This window comes from Eschrichtius robustus, chromosome 1 (assembly GCF_028021215.1).
Source record: "Eschrichtius robustus isolate mEscRob2 chromosome 1, mEscRob2.pri, whole genome shotgun sequence".
Taxonomy (NCBI): Eukaryota; Metazoa; Chordata; class Mammalia; order Artiodactyla; family Eschrichtiidae; genus Eschrichtius; species Eschrichtius robustus.
In genome coordinates, this window is record NC_090824.1 from 4808709 (window position 1) to 4832915 (window position 24207).

Genomic DNA, 24207 nt, shown 5'->3' on the forward strand with positions numbered 1-24207 from the left:
AGAAACAGGAGTGTGTACAAATGAAATACTAGCATGTTTCTGGGATTTGCTTCAAAATAATTCAGCAGCGGGGGCAAGGAGGGAGAGACTGTTGGGAAAATGGGTAGGATTATAGCTAAAAGAAGCTTGGCCATATGTTTATAATTGTTTAAACAGGGTGCTGGAGGTTCATCAAACAGTTTCTCTACTTTGGTATATATTTAAATGCTTCAATAATAAAAAGTTTCTTTAAAGTGCTCTGTGGGGAGGAACGAGCTCCACAAATGTTAATTCTTCTTATCGTCAGTGGGGCCTGAAATAATAAGCAGAGTGGGGACCAGCCGAAATCAAGCAGCAGGTATAGAACAGACATAATTAAAGCAAAATTACAGCTGCGGCAACACACATCTGTCCCGTTTTGTCCAGAACCCAGTCCCAACCTGCCAACAGGACTCCGGTGGTCTTCAGAGGCTGGGGCCGAGGTGCTGAGGCTGCAGGCAACGCTGTGTTGCGTAAATGAGACTCTGGAGCCCGGCAATTCTCCTACCTAGGTGCCAGTGGTTTCTATAGAAACCACCAGAGGATGATATTTCAGAGAGCGCAGAGCATCTCCACTGGCCTCCACCGGCTTTGTTCACACTCACCCATCAGCATCTGAGATCCAGCCTATCAAAGCGGGCCTCGTGGATCACTTTTAAAATAGGTACAGCTCATTATAAAGCACCTGCTCTCAAATGTTTCCTAGGAAACAGAGGCCCCCAAGACGCCCTTCTCTAAATTCATTAGCATTTAACACTCCTTAATAAGGTTTAAAGATGGCGCGCTTTAATAACCATATGCTGGGGGAGGACCCCTTTCCCTTTTACATTTAGGTATACCTGAGGGGCTGGCTCGGGCTCCCAGAGGACCAGCCTCTGCTCTGAGCCTTCCTTAAAGGCAATGTCGTGAGCACTGGGGGTGTCTGAGGGCTCCCTGTCTCTAAAGCCTCCCTCGAGGTGTTCGGCCCTGGGCCACAACCTAAACATGGCTGGGGTGGAGGCCCTGCCCTGACAGCCACCTTGATTCCTAACCCTCCTGTACACACACACACAAACATACCCACACCGACTTACACACACACCCTGTGTGCACTCCAGCCACACAGACCCCTCACCATTCCCCCACTTGTCAAGCCCTTTCACGCCTCTGTACCTTTGTGCATTCCTTATGCCTAGAATTCCTTACCCAGACTTGCTGCCTAGAACACTCCTATGCATCCTTCAAAACCCTCTGCCAACCAAGCCTCCCAAAGTGCCAGGCAGACTCATCAGTTCCTTCCTCTGTGGGCCTCTCGTCATCCCCTCCACGGCAGCTACCATCACACCACACTCTGCCTGATTCCGTCTCTTCCCCTTGACTGTGAGCTCAGGGCTCGGGGCAGGGATGAGCCCCATTTCCCTCCATCCCGTGGCCACGTGCCACCCGGCAGGTATTCGGTGAGTGTCTGAAGGAGCCCCTGATGAATGGATCAAGCACTCCAGGACCCTGAGGAGTCAGCAGGTGGGGAGCAGCCCCGTCTGGGCCGCCAGCTCCCCTGACCGCGGGAGAGGGGGCTGACTCCTCGCAGCATGAAGCCTCGGCTGAGCCCTTCGCAGCTACACACTGTGCGGAGGGGGCTCTGCTCGGTGCGGACCCCATCACAGAGTCCAGCCCCTTCCTGACACAAGGGAGGACTACGGCCAGGAGGACAGGCACCAAATGTGGGCCTCACAAGGGCCCCTCGGGCCTTTTCCCCAAGAGGGTGGAGGAGCGGAGGGGAAGATTGTCCCTGAGACCACGTGGAGAAGGAAGCCACCACCCGTCTGGAGCTGGTTGGGAGGCCAAGGGCACCGCACCTCTCCCCACACCGCACCTCCCGAAACTGCCTCAGCCTCCTCCACCGGGTCCAAGCAGAAACAGGATATGCCCCCCAAGGACCGCCTTCCTAGGTGTGACCCTCCACAATGTAGCCCGAGGAGCTGGCCAGGGAGTAGCAGGGCAGGTCATGGGCCTCGGGCCTGGAGGAGGGGGACATGAGGGGACACCTGGAGAGAAGCAGCCAACTGCATCTCACTCTCCAGGAGCCCCAGGGAATCCAGGACACCCACACCCACACCGTCACCCCTGGATAGGGCCTGAGTTGCCACCTTCCTCTGTCTCTGAGCGTGTTCACTGGCCAGTTTTCTGGGACTTCACAGGACCTGGGACAACTCCTGGGCGCCTGGGGCTGGGTTCCTGACGAGGCGTCTCCTAAGGGCCCGCTGTCTGCTCTTCCCCTATATTCTGAGCGTCCATCCTCACTAGGCAATAATTAATTCATTTCTCTCTTTTAAAAATTAATCAAAGACACAGGGGAATGTATATCTGAGCCTCTGATCAGCTTGAGAGGACCCATGTTATCACACCGGGTCAGAACATCTTCAGCCGAAAGCAGGCACTTGACATTTCGGTCAGGCGCACTGCCTGGCTGGGGGAAAAGTATGATCTCCACTCAGCTTTTAGCAAAACCGAAGGCAGCTCCTGACTGCCAATTATCACAAGCTCGTGGAAAGCACAACCCTGTGGTGATCATCGGAGATGGCAGGGTGCATTAACTGAACACCTACTGTGTGCCACGCACCTTGCTAGGGGCTTCACGTGTGACCTCACTTAATCCTCATGACCACCTTGCGGGGTGGAGATTACCAGCCCCACGGTGCAGATGAGGACGCCCAGGCTCAGAAACGGGAAGGGCCTGCCGGTCATCACACAGCTGAGTAGAGGCAGAGCCGGCGTGACATGCGATCTGCGGCCGACACCGGAGCCCGTCCCCACCCCCCACTGCACCCCACAGGCTGCCCAGCCAGAGGCAGAGAGTAGCTGCTCAATTAGTGCCTGCTGAATCTGAGGTGGATCTGAACATGCCCACAGAGAAGCCGTCACGTTGGAGACCGTGAAATTTTAAATTACGGCTACAGAACACAAGAGAAAGGAAGAAAAGCAGAAATAGACAATTACACATGTAGCCACGTTGCTGATCCTCTCAAGTGAAAAATTGGTTTTCCTCACTTTACAATGGAGGCATGAATTAAAATAGGGTTCTAACAATGCAGCCACCCCCAAGGGCAGCGCAGCTCGGCGGAGTCTGGGCCCCTGCGCCGTGCACGGTATGCACCCATCTCTTCCAGGCGTCTCGGACCCTCAAGAAGCAACAGGGGGCAACGCACAGAGGCTCAGGCCTACTCTGGACAGGACAGATGGAGAGTGTGGGGCTGTCCTGCCTGGGCCGGAGAGAAGGAAACCAGAGCACAAGGGACTCTGCACCCTGAGACTTAGTCCATGGCCAAGACAGGGGCCCTGGAAGGAAGCAGGCCCCCCTGGCCTGGCTGCCCTGGCCCCCCCGCCCCACTTCCTTCCACCTCCGGTCGCCCCACCCACCCCAACCTTCAGCCCCTCCCCCTGACCAGCTCTTCCCCGGATGGTGGTGAGCCCCTGCATACGCCTTGCCTATGCCCAAAACAAGCAAGCTAACCCACCAACCCCGTTCTCAGGGTGAACAGGTAATCCCTTCTGGAAGGAAGTGGCCAGTGGGATCCAGAACCTAAAACCACACATACCCTTTGATCAAGTCTGCATCTGGGAATTTACACACAGAGATGTTCGCCTTAGTGTTGTAATAAAGGAAACACTGGGAATATGATAAATACCCAATCAGAGAGGGCTGGTTAAATACATTATAGTATATTGGGTAACTATTAAAAATTACATCATCCAAAAACTTTTTAACGATACAGAAACACTAAGGATACATTCAGTTGGGGGGAAATTACTTAAAAATGTAAATATATGCATTGAAAAACTGGAAGGAAGGACCCCAGCTGTCAATGGTGGTTCTGGCTGTGTTGAAATTGAATGCGTTATCTTCCTCATTACAGTTTTCCATTTTCCAAGTAGCCTGCAAAAAGCACAGATTACTTCTGTAATCTGAATGTCTGGAGAACAGCCTCCCTTTCTGCTCTCATGTCACGGGCACATCACGTCTCCAGGTCCCTGACATCCTTTTACACCTCTACCTCTGCACGCTGCCGGCACCCTGAGTCCACAGCCCCGCCCCCAATCCCCCAGCAGCTCGCAGCCCTGGACCCAGCTCTCCTCCCAGGTCTCTGGCTGCTCCTTTGCAAGCTCCCCTTCCTCTATCTTCTCTGGAAAATAATTTATCTACTCTTTTATTCTGAAGAGTAAATCCCACTCGTGGCAGACAAGTCAAACAGTCTGGAAAGGTGTGGAGTCCCCCAGTCCTGTGAGGTAGTGGCTTGGGGCAGGCTGGGCACTCAGAGCCAAGCCTGGTGAGGGAGGCTGGGCTGGGCGGTGTGGAGCTGTCCTCACCAGGAAGGAAGGCCTGGACCTGCTCTCATGGGCACTGCAGGGTGCAGGGCCGGGAAGAGCTCTGAGCCCAAGGGCGATGTGTTCGGATTTGCGTTTCCAAATGATGATACTTGCCGTGGTGTGGAAGACGTAAGGGGGTGGGCAGTGAGCAGCGCTGGCGTCCCGGGGGGAGAGGGTGAGGAGCAGACCTGGTGAGGCTGCGGGGATGGAGAGGGAGTGGCCGTAGCAGACAGAAGGGGAAGGGATGGGGCCACGGCTGGCCCACCTGGCCCCTTGGTGCATATCGGGAAAACACCCTCCTTCAGGTGGAGATCACCCCATGCTAGGGGCGTCGCTTGGCCAGCGGAGCATAGGCTGGATTCCAGCACCCAGCCGCCCCCCTGGCCAGGTGCCTGTGTGCAGTGGACAACCTGCACGACCCCAGAAGAGGGAAGCACAGGGTATGGGGGTGGTGAGGGGAGGGCAATCCTAAAGCCGCCAGGGAGGTTTCCCACATGGTCTAGCAACTTGGTGGATAACGGTGCCAACAGCAGGCGTGAGGCGTTTCCTGTAGCTTCTTTGAGTCTTGCAAACTAGGAAGATGTCCTACACATGGCAGGTGCTCGGCAAATGTTCAATGAATAAATGAATGAGGCAAACCAGGTAACCAGATCTTTTTAAAAAAAATTTTAAGTGAAATACTAGAATTAAAAACTGAGAAATTCACTTGATATAAAAAGGGCATGCAGGGGGTGAGGAGAGATATCCACCCTTCATCTCCTCTCCGAATCCAGCATGATGAGTGGACCGCTCGGCACAGCCTAATTACAGGATGCGCCACGAGGTTTCCTCTCACACATCCCGTCATCCTTCTCAGCTTGAGCACTACATCTGTGAAAGGCACCAGGCAGTCTTCCCTCGGGGTAGGTAGGGAAGGCTGTGGCCACCGGGAGAGTCTGCCCACTGGTGGGGTACACAGAACATCCATGTGCTGAAAACAGCACAGCTGTCAACACCGCCCTATAACTGGGGAGCTCTTGGTTGGGGCACGAATTTGGATTGCACAAACTTTCCTAAAGTCATAGAATCTTTGCAGAGTTAGGCTGCAGATTCACGGAGGTTGCTGTGACCATTTATTCGAGAAACACTGATTGAGCTGCTGACCCCATGCCAGCAATACAGAGTCTGGGGACACAATGCCAGGTTGGACAAGACCGTCGTGTCCCCCAGCCCTCATGCGGCTCACATTCCAGTGCGGGGGTGACACTTGCCAAGCAGTTACAACCCAGACTGAGAGAAGGAGGGGGGCACCCGACCCAGGGGGGCTTGGGAAAAGCCCCTGGAGAGGAGACAGCAGTGGAGGCCCACTGACAGGTGGCATCCAGCCAACAGAAGAGGGGAAACTCAAGGCCAGGAAAAAAATACATTCAAAGTCCACCTGGGGCCACGTGGGATCCAGTAAGCCCACCAGAGCCTCTCTCCCCACTGATTACAACAGGCTCTGGACAAAATGCAAAAAGCAGTTCCCCGAGAACGCTGCAAGTAAACAAAAGCAGACAGACCCCGGAGAGAGGGCAAAACCTGGAGAAGTGAGCAGCATGAAGACGAGCTGCTATTTTCTTTTCTTGTTCTTTTTTTTTTTTTTTTCTTCTTCTTATTTTGTCTAACAGCTTTGACCAGCGAGCAGGCCCCCAGTGGAGCTGTGGTGGCAGCTTCAAAATACATAAGGGAGAAAAGACAGAACTGAATAGAGAAATACACAAATCCACAATTATAGTTGGCGACCTCAACACTCCTCTCTCAATAATTGAAAGAACAAGTAGACAAAAAATCAGCAAGGATCTAGAAGAACTAACTGAACAATACCATCATCTAACTTGACCAACCTGTCATTTATAGAACACTCCACCGAACAACAGTGAAATACACATTCTTGCCAAGAGCGCATGGAACATTCAACAAAACAGACCATATTCTGGGCCATAAAAGTACTTAAATCATATAAAGTATGTTTTCTGAGCATAACAGAATTAATAACAAGGAAATTAACAACAGAAAGATATCAGGAAAATCCCTACAAATTTTGGAGCTGAGTAATAAGTTCTAAATATCCCATAGGTCAAAGAGGAGGTAAAAATAAAATTAGAAAATATGTTTTAATTGAATGAAAATGTAAATACTGCACAAGATTTGTGGGATGCATTCTTAGAGGAAAATGCATAGCATTAAAATGCTTATATTAAAAAGGATTTCGAATCAATGATGTAAATTGCTGCCTTAAGAAATGAGAAAAAGAAGAGCTAACTAAACCCAAAGCAAGTAGAAGAAAATAAATCTCTAGCCACACTGACTAAGGAAAAAAAAGAAGGCATAAATATCAATATCAGGAATGAAACAGAAGATAGAACCTAAAGACATCAAAAAGGATAATAAAGGAATATTATGAACAAGTTTATGTATATAAATTTGATAACTTAGATGAACAAATTCTTTGAGAGACACAAACTATCAAAGCTCATTCATGAAGAAATATACAGTCTGCACAGTCCTATATCAAACCTTAAGGAGACCACAATGAGACACCACCTCACACCCACTGGGATGGGGATAAGCAAAAAGACCCATAACAAGTGAGGTGAGGACAGGGGAAAATCGGACCCTTCCTACGTTGCAAAATGGTGCAACCACTCTGGAAGACAGTCTGGCAGTTTCTCAAAAGGTTACCCAGAGAGCGACCATGACTCAGTATTCTCACTCCTAGGTGGAGCCCAAGAGGAATGAAAACACAAGTCCACACAAAAACTTGTAAATGAATATTTATAATAGTATTATTATAAGAGCCAAAAAATGGAAAGAACACAAATGCCTATCAACTGATGAATAAACAAAATGCAGTCTATCTATACAATGGATTATTTGTCCATAAAAAGGAATGGAGTACTGACACACGCTACAACATGGGTGAACCTTGAAAACATTATGTTAAGTGATATACTGTATGATTCTGTTTATATAAAATGTACAGAATAGGCGAATCTACAGAGACAGAAGGTAGATCAGTGGTTGCCAGGGGCTGGGGGTAGGGGACAGAAGTAGGGGAGTTGGGGTGACTGCTAAAGGGTAAAAGGTTTCTTTCTGAGGTGATGAAAATGTTCTAAACTGACAGTGATGATGGTTGTATAACTCTGTAAATATACTAAAAACGAATGAATTGTGTACTTTATATGAGTGCATTGTATGGTATATGAATTACATCTCAACAAAGCTGCTATTGGGACTTCCCTGGTGGTCCAGTGGTTAAAACTCCACACTCCCAGTGCAGGGAGGCCGGGTTCGATCCCTGGTCAGGGAACTTGATCCCACATGCTGCAACTAAGAGCCCGCATGCTGCAACTAAAAGAGCCTGCATGCTGCAACTAAAGATCCCACACACCGCAACCAAGATCCCGCATGCCGCAACTAAGACATGAAGCAGCCAAATAAATAAATTAATTAATTAAAAGAAAAAAAAAGCTGCTACCAAAAAAATTTAATAAGTATTTAAAGTATATTAAGACAAAAAATAACTAGGGCATCAAACCCATGATTTTTTTTGGATACTATTAGTTATGGCAAACTAAAATAAGTTTTTAGGTAAAACAAAAACTTGTGAATCTATTTCATAAAAATGTTAAATTTTTAAAAATCTCAAGGAGGAAAAAAAAACTCAACGACAGATGTTCAGTGTATGTAACACAGCTTATTTTAGTGGCAAAACGAATTACAAAGGTCACATACATTAGCATTACATGAATATTTTATTTATATAATCATTACGGGTCCAGAGTCTGCTTTGTATTTTCTGATACACCCTACTGCATCTTTAAGAGCCCAAGTGATCACACGGGGACGTGGCCCTCCTGAGTGCCACGCTCTCCCATTGTCACACACTGAGCTCCAGGTGGCAGCTCACATTTCAGGTTTTTAACTGGAGTCCGCTTGACGCCCCAAGAAAAGTGCTGCCGAGTCAAGGTGAAGAGAAGGACTGGGCTGGGGGCAGGAATCTGAGGTTCTGGATTCCAGGGACCCCTTCCCCAGCTTTGCCCAAGATTTTGGATGACCCAGGAGACACATGGGGACCCCCTGGCCACTTGTGAAGGCAGCCGGTGAGGCCGACAGATGCACCAAACATCAAAGAAATGCGCGTTCCCCGTCCCTTCTTCCAGATCGTGAGCTCCTAGAGGGCCCTGGGACAGTGCCTGGTGTCTGGCGGGCGCTCAGTAAATGAGGTGTGTCCTCTTCCTACCACAGGGAGAGGGAGACCTGGGGTCAGATCCAAGCCCCACAGAGGCTGTCCACCCCTGCGCTGAAAGCTGAGCCTTTCAGGACTGGTTTCCATGTCTACCTGTGGAGGCAGAAGGGCCGCCCTCACAGAGGTGCCGGGGTTATGACTTCAGGCCTGAGGCCGCAGGGCCCACCACTGTCACGTTCACAGTGGGGTCCCTGACACCGGGCATCGAGCTGCAAGCGGCGGGACCGAGCAGGCACCTGCACTCAAGGGCTGCCCCATGCAGGCTTCTCCAAGAAGAAAGCACGCGGCTCTCACTGCCAAAGCTTTATTCACACCCAAGACCAACGCTTCCTTCGCCCTGTGAACGGGAGGGCCTGCAAGGGCGCGGGAGTCAAGGCACCGGGTCAAGGTCTTACCCCACTACCAACCAGCCGTGTGCTGGCTGCTGGAACCTTTCTGAACCTCGGGCACCCCGCCAGGGGGATGGGGTGACAGCAGCGCCTGGTACACCTCCCAGGACCGCTGTGTCGCGGTAGGTGACACACAGGGAGGGTCCAGTACAGAGCCCGGCAGGTGATGGCTGCCCAGGCCACGCACCCGAGAGCACCCCACCGCCACCTGACAGATGCGGCACCGGGCGCCCGGAAGGGACAAGGACCCACGGCGCGTCACACGGAGCGGCGACCACGCTGCCCTCGGCACCAGGCTGCCCGCGCCCTTCCCCGTCTCCACCTCCCTTAGGCTCCTGCTCTCATCTCATAAAGAGTCTGGCTGAAGGCAAAACTTAGCCAGAACTGCAGAAGTACGAAGAGGCCAAACAAAAGGCTTTTTAATATAAAGTTGACGAAAGAGACAAATGGAGAGTAATCAGAACCTCATTAGGGCAAACAAGCAACCTGCCTACGACGCCACGAAGACTGATGGCGCCCGGGAACCAGGAGGTGAAGGTGCTGAGCCTTCCAGACAGCTGCCACTGCAGGAACGGACATTTCAGGACACCCTCACCCACACCAGCAGAGACCCTGCAAAACACCATTTGGGACTCTCACTGACGCTCCCAAACCCTGGCCCCCAGGGCTGTGGTTCGCCACTCGGGCTCTTCATCAGAATCACCTGGAGAGTTTTCACAACGCTGGAGGCCGAGACCGCCTGCAGGCGCGGGTGGGTATCCTCTAAGGCTCCGGGGGCTCTGACAACTGCACCAGGGCGGCCAGTCCAGACCAGCAACCACTGGCTGCATGGCCAGCTGGCTCATTCCCCCTCGGGGCAGGACGCCCACGGTAGGTGCCGGAGAAGAGCGTGTTGACAGATGCTGACTCAGCTTCCACTTCACCTGGGTGGGCTTATCACTTGGGATTTCTTTTTACTTGGCCTGGATTAGGGCCGTTAGTTATTCCTGCAACAGTCCCATCCCATCCACCCAGCACTTCGCTAGGCTCAGGGAAAACAGCAGGAAAGGAGCAAATCCCTGCCCTCAGGGAGCTTACATTCTGTGGGGAAACTGCAGCAGAGTGAGGGGCTGTGACAACAGGCAGAGATGAGAACCCAAGCAGGTGGGAAGGACGAGCCAGAGGCCTCGCCCACTGTCACCTGCATGATAGGACACACACCTGCAGCGGCTTTGGGACAAAGCTCCAAAAGGAGGTCAAGGAATGGACTCAAGATCTGGAAGTCAAGACGGCACTTTACAAACTTAAAAAGAAAGAAAGCTGTAGAACAAGCATGGACTATTGATGATTCAGGTCAAACCAACACTAGAGCAAAAAAAAGTGAGCTGGTCTGTCAGAGTAGATCTCATCCTGAGAACTACCTGAGCGGGTGGGGGTCGGTGTTTCAAGGCCCAGTGGGGACCTGAGGGCACCTGAGACTCCCTTCTCGGGAGCAGAGTAGAGCTATGCATCGGAAGTCGCGCTCGGCCCCAGCCTGCCCAGTGTCGGCCCTGCCCACGGAAGGGAAGAGAACTGGAGCAGAGGCCAGGCTCCCAGTGTCGGGAGCCCCATGTCCCAGATTTTCCAGGGCTGCTCCAATTTGCGGTGTTCGGTCCTGCTTGGCTGAGAGGGAATTTGCTGAGGTTGGGGTTCCAGAATTTAGTCTCGCGAAAAGGGTGATTCACTAAATATGCAATATGATTTTTAAGCCTCTGTAGGAGTTTTTCTACAACTTTAATTCATGATACAAGGGAGAAATTTTATTACCTATCCTAACTTTTGGCTCAAACTACATAGTCATCTTAAAGCAAACCTAAAAGTAACTACCTTGGAGCCTTTCCCACAGTGCTGGTGGGCCCTGCAGATCTGGAACTCTCCAGGTCCCATTCCCTGCCAGGCAAAGAGCCAGGGCCCTGCAAGGCTGGAAACTCCGTCATCTACGAGACACTGGGGCACACGAGAGCTCAGACTTGGCTGAGAGCTGCAGTGTTAGAACCACTGCACCAGCCTTCATCTGGCCCAGGATCTCCCAAGTCCTTGGCCTCTGTCTACACTTCTGGAATGACCAGTTACAGCTGAATTGCAGCTAGCCTTTATTTCCCATTTGTTGGAGGGCCCACTGCCTCTGCAGAAATCCCAGGGAGGCCACTGCCCCCCGAAATGTGGGCAGGTGGGTGCTCCTGCAGGGCTCCATCATGATTGGAGGGGCGGCTGACCCCAGCAGCTCACTCCAAGTTACCCCCTGAGCACCTGCTCTGGTCCAGGTCCTGTGGGAGATGCCGGGGCACAGACATGACTGGACTGAGCCCCCCTCACAGGCAGTTGTAAATGAACAGCTGTCAGGTGAAGGTGCCCACAGCCTATTTATCACTGAGATAGGCCACAGGTGGTGCAGGTCAATCGAGGACGAAGACAAAGGGTGCTCACGTGAGAGAAGCATGGGACCTCTATGTTCAGAGGCCCTTTGAGACCTGGCTTCTCAAAGTGTGGTCCATGGCCCGTCTGCCTCTGCATCTCCTGGGAGCTTGCTGAAATGCAGGATCTCACCTGCAAAGGACTGAATGGTTGTGTTCCCCCTCAAAATCTATATTTTGAAGCCCTAATCCCCAATGTGACGATATCTGGAGATGGGGCCTTTGTGAGGTAATTAGGTTTGGATGAGGTCATGAGGGTGGAGGTCCCATGATGGGAGTGGTCGCCTTAAAAAGGGATGAAGAGCCCAGAGCTTGCTCGCTCTCCATCATGTGAGGACACAGCAAGAGGCAGCTATCTGCAAACCAGGGGGAGCCCCCTCACCGGAACCTGACCACCCTGGCACCCTGATCTCGGACTTCCAGCCTCCAGAACAATGAGAAATAAATGTCTGTTGTTTAAGCCTCCCAGGCTGTGGTATTTCATTACAGCAGCCTAAGCTGACTAAGACATCATCTTGCTGAAACAGAGTCTGCATCCTAACAAGAGTCCCAGGTGCTCTCCTACGCACAGGAGAGTTAAGAGGCCCCGCTTTAAAGATGACCTCATCCTGCCCCTTTACTATACCACAGGGGAAACCCTTGACTGAGAGAGGCTTCAGTTTAGAGATTTGCCTAAAATCAGCCAGCTAAGCAAGTAGGAGAGGGAGGATGGGAACCCAGGTCTGCTGGATCTCAGGCCAATAAGCACTGGCGGCCCAGAGGGGCTTGGACCCCCATGGTAACATGAAGGTCAGACCACAGACATCTTGGGTTCCAGACCATACCCACGTTCGAGCAGACTGTCCGGAGACAGAAGAGTCAGAAAATCCTGTACTGGCAGCACGGAGCCAGCACGAGTAAGCAGGCTCGGAGGGCTCGTGCGGAACACATCCTGCTGACCTGCTGGAAATGAAGCCAGGCACTGTGCAGTGACGAGGGATGTGATCCAATCATCAGACCAGAGCAGAGAGAGATGGGCCAAGAAAAGACAGGGGAGCCAAACAGCCCATTTGCAGTAACGCACTGGGTTGGACCAGAGCAGTCCAGAATCCCAACATTCATCATGTGGCGAAGCTTAAGGAATAAAAGTCTATGACTGGAAAGTAGCTTTAAAGTTATCTCTTCCAACTACTCCTCAGACCCGGCGAGAGGCTGTCTGGCCACACCGTCCTGCTCCAGTGGTGGGCTCAGCTCCATCGTCGGAAACCTACCCCTTACCTTCAAAATGCTGACTCACTTTAACCCAGCAATTTGAGTTCTGGGGCACAAGCTGCAGGAAATAAACTGCAAATGTGGAAAACACTAGATGCACAAATGTGTCTCACAGTGGAATGTACAACAAAGTAGACTGGGATGGCTTGTCTGGAGATTATAACAAGGGAGGGAAGCAACCCACATACCCCCGACTGAAGCACGGTTCTCTGGAAAAGACATTCTCTGAGCGCACGGTTTCCACAGGGTGCCCATAATAGGGTGAGGTGCAGGGGCACCCACCTTGTCAGCCAGATCAGGAGGATCAGTCCCGACAAGCCATAGCGTGACACACACCACAGCCAGATACGTCTTAGCAGGGATCGGCCAGATCATAAATATTTTTGGCTTTGCGGGCCATGTGGTCTCCGGTGCAATTACTCAACTCTACCACTGTGGTGTGAAAGCAGCTGCAGCCGATACACACATGAATGACAGGAACTGCATGCCGATAAAACTTTATTTACAAAAACAGGCAGCAAGTCAGACTGAGCCCCAAGCTGCAGCTTGCCGATCCCTGATCTCTACCTTCACGTCTATTAACTTTAAATGGCAAACCAAACCAAACAAAAGGAAATGTCCTAAAATCCAACCTCAGGAAATGGTTTAATAAGCTAAACCATTTGAAATTGACTCATTCCATCCATATTTATCGAGTGCCTGCTGTGTCAGACACGGCTCTGAGTACTGAGGATAAGGCATGGAGCAAATTAGCCAAGCATACTGCATCAGAGGAATGTACTAAAAATCTACAAGAATTCATTTCACTGTAAGGAAAACCCTTACAATGCTGTGTGAAAAGCAAAATACAAAACTGTATAAACATAAGACCAAGCAATGTTTTAAAAAACACACAGTGGAAAAGAACAATGAAATAAAAATATTTAAATGTTACTAATGTTTACCTTTGGCTGGCTCGACTACCCCTTCTCTCTGTTTCTATTTTCTAGTTTTTTCATATAATCACATATTACTTTTATAATAATAACAGTCCTTCCGTTGTTTTTAAAAGAGGAAACCTGTCTTGATTTTAAGCTAAGGTCTGTGTCCCTCCTGCAGTTTCCACGGCTGCCCCTGAAGGCAGTCAGAAGAAGACAAGCCGTTCTGCCCTAGGTGTTCCTACACTCACCAGGGAGGGCTGGAGAGTTCAGCACCTGGGACAGAGCCCCAGGCCCCACGGGAGCCCAGCAGGAGGGCAGAGAGCCACCCCAGGTGGCCGTCCACGCCTTTCCTCTCTGGCCCTCCTGCTGGGTCCATACAAGGCACTTGGGCCACACCTATCAGAGGAAAGAGAACTGAAGCAGGAAAGAGACTGGTCCCCTGAGTCTGGCTGATACAAATGGAAACAGTCCTTGTGACCCAGCAAGGGAGGACAGGCAGTCAGATTGTTGGTAAAAAGGAAGTAAAAACAAATATTGCACAGATCCCTTTACCCACATTACTAGCTGGGGAGAGACTGGCAAACATGCCAATACCAGTCACAGCAACATCTGCTCCTAATTGCTTCTCCCCCAGCAGTCTCAGAACGCGTCAGCTGGCGTCTGCCCTAGGAGAAAATCCGATATTTTTAACAAAGTCTTAAATCCGATGGCGTCCTTGATGAGTAATTTCTTACGTGTTTGGTCTTTGAGGCTAAAAACAGCATACCTCTAAGGGACGTGGCCGTCACCAGGGGCTGGTTGATCAGGTGGCCCCGCTTCAAACAGCATGACTAAGAGTTTCCAACTCCAGCAGCACTTTCCAATGTCTTCTTTCATTTATCATGTATTTATATCCCATATACTAGTGTTCTAGTGCTTTTAAAAGTCCACACATCCACTTCTTTATGGGTAATTTTTCTCTCTTTTCCAAATATCCTTGTTTTAAAAAACAGTCTCTTGTAAAAGAAAAATGTGTGTTTTTTAAAAAAAGAGTACATCTCTCTATGCTGTAATTCTCCCACTTGTGAAGTACTTTAGGCAAAATACCTATGGATAAAACATCCTGTTCTCTTTAAGGAAACTGTCTCTGGTTTTAGGTTCTCCTGCAAACACCAGCGGCCCCTTCCCACAGCCGGGGGGGGGGGGGGGGGGGGGGGGGGGGGGAGAAGTGCCTTCCTGCCGCGGCCGGTCTGACGCACCAACTCGCCTTTCAAATCCGGCACTGGAGGTCTCCTCCCACCTCCTTCCATCCTGGCCATGCAGAACGGCCTCTGCTCAGTGAAGACCTGCTGGGGGGCTGCACCTGCCCAGGATGGGGCAGGAGGCGGCCCTGGAGGGGGATGCCTTTAGGTAGAGGCTTTGGCGCTGCAGATGCAGCAGGCTAGAGCCGTTCGGCGTGGGACCACTGACTCCCCTGAATCCCTAATGGAGGAGGACACTCTCTGACGTCCCACACCCTCTTCTTTCAAGGTCAAGATCAAAGCAGGCATCATCATGAACTACCCTGTAGCATTCTGGTGGCTGTCTGCCTCCTTCAGACCAGGGCGGTGCTTCTCAGAGCTTGAAACAGCCATCCTGAAATCACTGAGCCCCCCAGAGGCAGGAGGCAGTCAGGCTCTTCCCCACTGCCCCTCCCTGAGCCCCTCTGCACCCCTCAACCCAGCCCCCCTGCTCACAAACCTCCCATGGCTCCCCGCTGCTGATCCAAACCCAGACTCACGGCATTGAAAGCCTCTCTGCCCGGCCTGTCCCACTGCCTGGGGCCCACGCCTGGCCAAGTTGAGCAGGCCACTGGCCATGTACACACCTTGTATCCCCCAAGTCGAGCAGGCCACTGGCCCTGTACACATCTTGTGTCCCCCAAGTCGAGCAGGTCACTGGCCCTGCACACACCTTGTATCCCCCATCCCGTGTGACTGCCCTCTGCCTCCAACCACTCATTCAGTCACCCACGGTCTGCTGAGTGCCTACTATGTGCCAGGCACTGTTCTAGGAGCTAGAAGTCAGCAGCAAACAAAACAGACAAAAATCCCTGCCCTGGAAGAGCTTACATTCGAGGGGATGGAGACAAGGCAAATAGACAAGTAAAATCCATAGCGTGCCGGGTGATGATAAATGCTATGGAGAGAAAAGAGGTGGCAGGGGGACTAGTGAATGCCAGGGGTGGCTGGCACGGCGGTCCGGGAAGGTGGCATTTGAGCAGAACCCTGTAGGAGGGAGGGAGCCTCTCCAGAGAAAACTGGGAGGAGAGCATTCCAGGCAGAAAGAGCAAAGTGCAAAGGCCCTGAGGCAGGACTGTGCTGGTGTGTTCTAGGAAAGGCAAGGAGGCGGGTGGGGCTGAGGCTGAGCGGAGATCATGAGGCCTGGTGGGCCGCCGTAGGGACACAGCTTTTCCTGTGAGTGAGACCTGAGCCTGGAGGGTTCTGACCAGAAGAGCGGCACATCTGACTTCCACTGTCACAGGCCACTCCGGCTACTGTGTTGAGAACAAACCGTAAGGGGTCGGTGGGGTGGGGAAGACAGATACTGGAGAGGAAACTACTGCAATTATCCGAGCAAGAGACAAGGGCAGCTTAAACCCGAGTTACCACTGGATTTGCTGATGGTTTGGGTGTTGGGGGGATGACAGGAAGAGCGGAGAAAGGGATGATTCTGATGGTTTGGGCCAGAACAACCAGAAGGATGGAGTTGCCACTTCTTTTTTTTTTTTTGGCCACGCTGTGTGGCATGCGGGATCTTAGTTCCCTGACCAGGGATCGAACCCATGCCCCCTGCATTGGGAACGTGGAGTCTTAACCGCTGGACCGCCAGGGAAGTCCTGGAGTTGCCGTTTCTTAAGTTAGGGAAGCAACAGGAGCGGCAGGCTGTGGTGAAGGATGGGAGTGGACATCGCTTCTCTATGGGACTGACGGTGACCAGCCTTTAAGCCCCAGCGGGAACACGGTCTCCTCCGAGAAGCCTTCCTTACACTGAGCTGAGCTGAAAGCTCACCCACTCTGAATGCCGGCCCCTCCCTCCCCACCACCCCTCCTCTCACTCACACATACACACACACACACACACAGAGCACTTCTCCACCCCACTTATTTGTAGCCACATATTATTCTCTTGAGTAATCTGAGGCTGATTCATTTTATAACATCTGGAAGCATTTGCACACAGTAGGTACTCAACAAATATTTTTAGTAATACGCTGTATAGAATTGCACCTATGATGCTTTAATAATCTAACAACTCAAGGATGTTCTTTCAAAACATCTAAAAATTATGCTTCCCACTGATTAAATATTAAGTGGTAATTATTCCACCTCAAGGGTCCTATATATAGATCCTGACCCACCCCCAATCATTCAAAATGTCCAGGCAAGCTCTCCTGGAAAGGCCATGTGAGGAAGAGGGGTGTTACCTTGCTGGTCCTTATGTCCCAAGCTTTCATTTCAGAGCTGAAGCCGCCGCATACGAAAACGTTGTGGTCTCTTGGATGAAATTTCAAGGTAGTGATTCTAAAGTCACTTTGACCACTGAATAGCTGGGTTCCTACAACACGAAAAGAGAAGAGAGGGTTAGAAAATACCCAGATCACAAACTAAATACCTTAACACTAAGATGCCATCTGATATGGAGCCATGGGAAAGCGCAGCCCACCTGGGCCTGAGGCGGCCAATGGAGACTTTCTGGAAACACAACAGCAGCGGCATTTGCCCTCACTCTCTGGCCACCCGGTCCTCAATTAGCTGAATCCCCCCACCCCCAGGGATAAACAAGATGCCTAAATCCACCTTTTAGGTGCTCTGTAAACATTATGCACATCAACTCATTTCAAGCACATAATCGCCCTAAATCCAGTTTGCAGTTGAAAAAACCAAGGCTCAAGGAGACTGAATAACATTTCCAGAGCTACACAATTAATTTTGTTAGATTATTTACTGGGAGTCTAAAAACCAAAAGCAGGTTACTCCAAAATGATTCTTTTTAGGATCAGCGCCTTACAATCACACCCTCATGATAACCCATCACCGGTTTGCCATAGAGCGTGGCGCGTGGGGTGGCATCAGACTCTGGGCGATAAATGAGAGTGTGACGTCACAGTGGCTCAGGCCACAGGTTGGAGGGGGTGCGTGGACCACCTTTTCTATCTGCCATGAAACTGCTGTCAAGTGCTCCTGGATGTTGTGCAAACGTCTGCGTGCACACACATACCTCTGCTGTGGAAACTGTCTTCCTATCACTGAGCTCTCTTAGAGGTAAGCCATAAAAACGCCAGAAATGTCGATCATTTAGAACAGGTCAGACTTGGGGAACAGATCTTTTGTGCTGAGCCCAGGTCTCGAAAGCCAGCAGGCCTTCCTCTACATGGTGCCACAGCCCAGGAGGGACAACCTAGAAACCCTTCCCCTGGACTGAGGCAGTGGGCAGTTAGGGACATAAGAAGCTGGATACCAATGCAACGCCAAGATCTCAAGCATCATCTCCTCTTACGGGAACCCAGGAAGTACACTTGGTCCTTCAATTCAGAGAGCGCTTCCGGAAGGCTGCCCTGCTCTGTGTTTAGGACCACACTTTAGTTAAGTGCTCCAGCAGCTCACCAGGTAAGGAAATGAAAGTCATCAATTGGTCCTCTTGAGAGTTAGAGCAGAAGCCTTGATAAGTCCAATTTGCCTAGATCCTTGGTCTCCAAACTTGTCTGACAGTACATCCCAGCCATGAGAAACCCTTAGGCACATACCGCCAACACATGTATATTTATTTATAAGTTACACAGTGTGCTACTGTACCAATATATTATGAACATGAAAGCAATTACCAAAAAAAGAACATTTTGAAGGATGAGACAAGGATAAAGTAAACAATATTTTTAAAATATATCTTAATATGCCATTTACTAAGAGTATCAACAAACCTCTTGGAAATTATTAAATCAAATGAGTTATAATAATTTTAGTAAGAGCAACAGGACTGAATATGCTTCCATTTTTTTTAAATGTAGGGACCTTTTTGTGACTCAGTGATTTGACAGTAGCCCGGTTACAGCTTGAGTTTACACACTGAAGTCTGTCAGAGCCCCAAAGCCTCCTTCCAGAGATGTGAGGACCCAGAATGGAAGACATTTACCACTAGCAACAGGGAAGACATCTTCCACTTCCATCTACCACTGATGCAAAGGATTTTGTGAACAATTTGCTAATAAAGCTCCATTTCCCCTAATGTCAAATAATGGCTCCTGCAACTAATCAGTGGTTATTACTGTATTCTCATATTTTTAACAATCTAATTCAAAATCCACTGAAATTTTCATTTACAGGATTTTAAAGCAGGATTAGAAAAACACTGTTCCCAGGTTAAGAGTGCTGACACTGAAGTTTTTAATAGGTGACACATTCACATCGTTTTTGGCAACAAAAATTACAGAATGATATAAACAATTAAAAACATCTGTTTTCAAAGTGTTCTCTCCATAGTACAGATTTCTTGGAAAGAGGCTACTCTCTTGTTCTTTGTTCAAGCATCACCTTTACCTTGATGGATGATTAAGTGTGTTGATTTTTTTCTAATATCTTCTAAGGGCCTACAATTGGCAGTCAGTTGCCATCAGAGAAAACTCTGGAAACACTTGGCTTTTTGTAAATGAAGACTCTATACCCCTTTAAGCTCAACAAACCCCTTAACTATTTTGCTGCAAAATGCAATGCACAAAGATTTCAATGGTCATGCTATGTCATTGCAATGCTGTCACGAGCTGGCCAATTTGGGTCGTTCCACTGATTACGGTGAAGGGACCCTAACGAGCAGCCTAGCTGTCCCAGCTGAGAGAGCAGTTAAGGCAGATGTGGTTCTCTGCCTGGTGGAAGGTTGAAAAGCCATTTACAACTGGAATTATAAATAGCACTCTGTGGCAAGAGGGACAAAGCTTGATACCTGTTCTTGAATTACAGGAGTATTAAAGAAGGACTAACGTGAACAAAAGATAGGGAAGACGTGATTCACCAACAGGAAATGAGTTGTTCTAGGGGTAGTAAGATAACTTCTTAAATTATACTAATATTGCTGTCATAATACTGTTCTTCTAATAAGTAAAGAACTCTTCTATAAAAGCACGAGGAAGATGAGCAGACTTGTAGTATTCTGTGTGCTGTGTCCCTCTCATTAGGTCAAGAGACAAGCAACACTCTCGAGTAGACCAAAAAATTCACTTCCCGAGGAATTAGTCTAATTGGAAACCTGGTATTGCTTGTTCTTATTCTTCTTTTCCTTTCCTGAAACTTGTCTGGGACCCAAACTCTTCCTCCCCTTTTCTGCTACACTTTGGGGTCAGGAAGCAAGCGTGACATGCCCGGTTAGCAAGCCCCCCTCTTGGGGAGGATGGAGCAGGGGGCCGCCCGCCCGTGCGGTACTGTGTGCCCTGGGGATGGGCTTCGCGCCTGCAGCGCTGGCTTCAGGAGCTTTGCTCCAGCCAAGGGGCTGGGGGAGCCACGTGGGGGCCAAGGGTGAGGGACTATCATCACATCCCCGCGATGGAAAAGGAGCACAGATGTCGCTGCGACCCTCACACCGGCGCGAGAAGGCCCCTGTAGGCCAGAAGTCTTCTCTCCAGACAGATACAGCTGCGCCTAATGCCGACCTCTTGCTCATTTGGAACTCACTGCCAACCCTCAAGTCCAAAAGGAAAAACAAACTCTATATGCTTGGAAAAAAAATTCTCCCTGTTTCTTGGATCATAGCATATACCATATGCTTATTTCAGGAAAAGCAGTGAATTAGCCATGTTTTTTTTCAAAAAGTGCCGTGACAGTCTTGCCAATAATGGGGGAAAAAGATGAGAGGAAAAGTGAAAGTTGAGTTGCTAAAAGATAATGACTGAACTTTTTTGCTGAAAAAATGTATTCCTGACTACATTATTCATCCTCAATCCCCTAAAGAGATTGAGAGAGAATCTATGTCTTTTAAGTACTAAAATTTTCCAGTTCGAAGACAAGCTGTAATTTGTATTTTTTCCTACTTTTACTTGTAATAACTAGGCCTTTACTGTATTTCTTTGTTAAAAGGGACCAAAACGAAATTTTTCCATTTTTGAATAATAATTACAGATACCTATTGGGAAACACGAGGTAAGCAGGTCTGGGGCAAGACTGTAGCTCAGAAATCAGGACCCCAGCCATTGGCACCCAGCAACCTGTTCAAAGTGGGAGGTGATACGGCAGAGGGGTGGAGAGTCACACACACCCGGGTCCCACCCCAGCTCTGTCACCTCCAGTGGAGCGACCTTGGGCAGGGCCCTTCACTGCTGTATCACACGCCCTCATAAACACACGTCTGTCGGGAGGGCTGTAAGGAAAGCATTCTAGAGGGCCTGGCAGACAGCGAACAACGAAGGGGAGAACTCTTACAGTTTGAAAAAAACTAAACCTCAAATTATTGAATTAGTTAAACTGAAAGCTAAAACCAAGGGATATGAGTTTTTAACAGCAGGGAACTTGAGAGATTATTGACGTTGAGTTTTTGTTCTGAGGCTATGAGAATACAATGCCCTGGGCTGGCCTTTACGTTTAGTTAAAGAGATACAGACAAAGGCTGGTAAATATTTACCAGAAACTGTCTTGAAGGTGATAGCCATACTGGAGGTGAAGGTCCTTTGCTGTCAGATGTGTTCCTACTCTGCAACTTCTCATCAATGGAGTAGCTTTTTTTGGTTTTTTTAAAATTTTCTTTATTTATTTTCTTTCTTTTTTTTTTAGAAATTCACGTTCTTTTATTTATTTATTTATTTATTTATTTATGACTGTGTTGAGTCTTCGTTTCTGTGCGAGGGCTTTCTCTAGTTGCGGCAAGTGGGGACCACTCTTCATCGCGGTGCGCTGGCCTCTCACCATCGCGGCCTCTCTTGTTGCGGAGCACAGGCTCCAGACGTGCAGGCTCAGTAATTGTGGCTCACGGGCCCAGTTGCTCCATGGCACGTGGGATCTTCCCAGACCAGGGCTCAAACCCGTGTCCCCTGCATTGGCAGGCAGATTCTCAACCACTGCGCCACCGGGGAAGCCCTATTTTCTTTATTTATTTTTATTTTTATTTTTGGCTGCGTTGGGTGTTCGTTCCTGCACGTGGGCTTTCTCTAGTTGCGGCGAGTGGGGGCTACTCTTCCTTGCCATGCGCGGGCTTCTCATTGCGGTGGCTTCTCTTGTTGCGGAGCACGGGCTCTAGGCGTGCGGGCTTCAGTAGTTGTGGGTCGCAGGCTCTAGAGCGCAGGCTCAGTAGCTGTGGCACACAGGCTTAGCTGCTCCGCGGCATGTGGGATCTTCCCGGACCAGGGCTCGAACCCGTGTCCCCTGCATTGGCAGGAGGATTCTTAACCACTGCGCCACCAGGGAAGCCGGCAGTAGCTTGTTTATCGCATCCCCTCCTGGGCAATGCTACTTTGAGCACAATGGTTAGTTGTATATAACCTTTAACCGTGAGACTTATCTGGCTTGTTTACATGTTTGTTATGGAAAATTCCATTTATTCAATGCATGCTGCTTATGAGAAACCGAGTTTGAAAATATTTAGTCCACTAACACTGACTTTACTGATCTTGTTCTAATGAACTCAACCAGTATAAAAGAACTGTTCAGACTCTCTTGGAGTTAGGAAAAATCACTTCTTTTCCTCCTTGAATCCATAATGATAGAAATAAACTATAAATCGCCATTAAAGCAGAAACATGTTTAGGACAGAATGCAGAAACTCAGCTGGTTCTCTTGACACTACTAGTGCTGCCAATGCACCGTCACCAGTTTTGCTATGACAAGGCAGCTGGTAAGGCTGGCCGGGCTCCTCCTCGGGGGGGGGGGGGGGCCCTCTTTCTCAGGTGGAGACACCGAGCTTCCCAAGGTGGCCACCTGCGTGGCCAGGCAACACTGCCTGTCAACCCTAACGCCTGCCCTGTGGGACCCTATCGTCACGAGGGCTCCAGGGCCCTGAGGGGCCTCCTCTGCCCCTCAGCACGTCTGGCCCCCGGCCCAGTTCCTGGCCCGTAAGAAGCACTTGACACAGGTCAGGTGAAACCCAAGTACGGGGCCCCAAGAAAGAGCAGGGAAGCTCATGCCCTCCCCTCCAGAGAGATGGCGCCTATCGCCCCCAGGCCTGCCTGGGGCTTGCACGTGTCATGCCACAACCCTGCGTGGGAGGCGTAATTACCCCATTTCTCAGCGTTGGGGGGATGGGGGATGGAAGCCCAGAGAGGTGAGGCCTCGTCCAGGGCCGTGCGAGTCGGCCACCCTGGGACAGAGGCTGGACCCGTGTGACCCCGGAGCCCGCCCGCGAGCGATCCGTGACCTTTCCTTCTGCTCAGCTCTGCGTGCACACCACAGGCTCGGGAGCCGGTAGGGGAGATGCTGACGGGGGACTGGCTGCCGCTGTCGGCTGGTGGTGATTGAGCTCGTGTTCCCAGGCAGGCGGCGTATGACTCATTCCGCGAAAATCAATATCGTTACACTCATCCTCTGGGAAGTATTCAGCCAGCTGTAAATTTAACCCTCCTGACTCAAAGTTAACGAAAAAAGGAGCTTACTAAGTTTCAAATCAAACTCTGTGAATCAGGAACAAGGGCCATCTTGGCACGCCGGGCAGAGTCCCGGGGAGGGTCCAGGCCGGAGTCAGATGGGCCCGTGTCTGCACGCTCCCTGTAGATAAGCTAGCAGCCCCAGGATCAGCCGGCAAGCCTCTCAGATCCGTGGGCTCCTAATACGTGAAATCAGGATAATAAATCTTACCTTCAGGGCTTGTTGTGAGAATTAGAAATAATGCATGTAAGACAGCAAGCCCCAGACAAATGACAGGCCCGACAGACATTAGCTGCAGCAGCAGTAGTGGTCACAGAAGAAACAGCAGTAGCTGTTGTAGAAATTTCTTTCATATCAAGTTTGGCCACTGCACTTAATTAACTGGACAAGACTGAATTTTCCAAAATTAAAAAAAAAAAAAAAAAGTTCTCCACTTGCAAACAGGTCCCAAAGGTACAACTTAAGTTGGTTTTCTGGGACTCGGAGGTCACCACCAGGACAAGGAACAAGCCGTGACTGTGCTTAGGCTCCGGGGTCAGTCAACAGAGGTCGTCCTACCTACAAAGGGAGCCAAACCGCAGTGCAATCGCAATTAAACACACACAGAGATAAAAGCATCACCGCTGTGCAATAATGGTAATGAATGAAATAGTGCCGTTGATTAAAAACCACCTTTGATTTATCCAGAGGGCTGGCACGAGCTTAACTAGAGGCAGATGACAAGTCAGACGTTTGGGGAGGCATGGAAGGACCTCGAAGGCAGGTTCTAAAGTGTGAGATACGGGGCTGGCAGGGGCTTGACTCAAGCTTGGTAACATCTGATTTAATATCCACAACTAGGTCAGCTTCTTACCCCAAAGCTGTATGCAAAGAGGGGGAGAAATCGAGGTTGGGACTGGAGGGAAATACTCCTCGGAGCGGAGGAGAAGAGCGTGGGTGGGAATGGGGACCGGTGCCCGGGATCAAGAGGGCACAGCCCTGAGAACAGACTCGTTTAAAGGAGGGCTG

General features: G+C 50.0%; 1 protein-coding gene across 3 annotated transcripts in view; it reads right to left on the reverse strand.

Moving 5' to 3' along the window:
* Positions 1-24207, reverse strand: part of WDR25 (WD repeat domain 25) — a 137496-nt gene that overhangs the window by 28146 nt on the left and 85143 nt on the right. For all 3 annotated transcript variants that reach the window (XM_068540486.1, XM_068540505.1, XM_068540495.1), the window contains exon 4: positions 17070-17200. In XM_068540486.1, coding sequence (XP_068396587.1) covers positions 17070-17200 — 131 coding nt within the window. The remainder of the gene's footprint in view (positions 1-17069; positions 17201-24207) is intronic.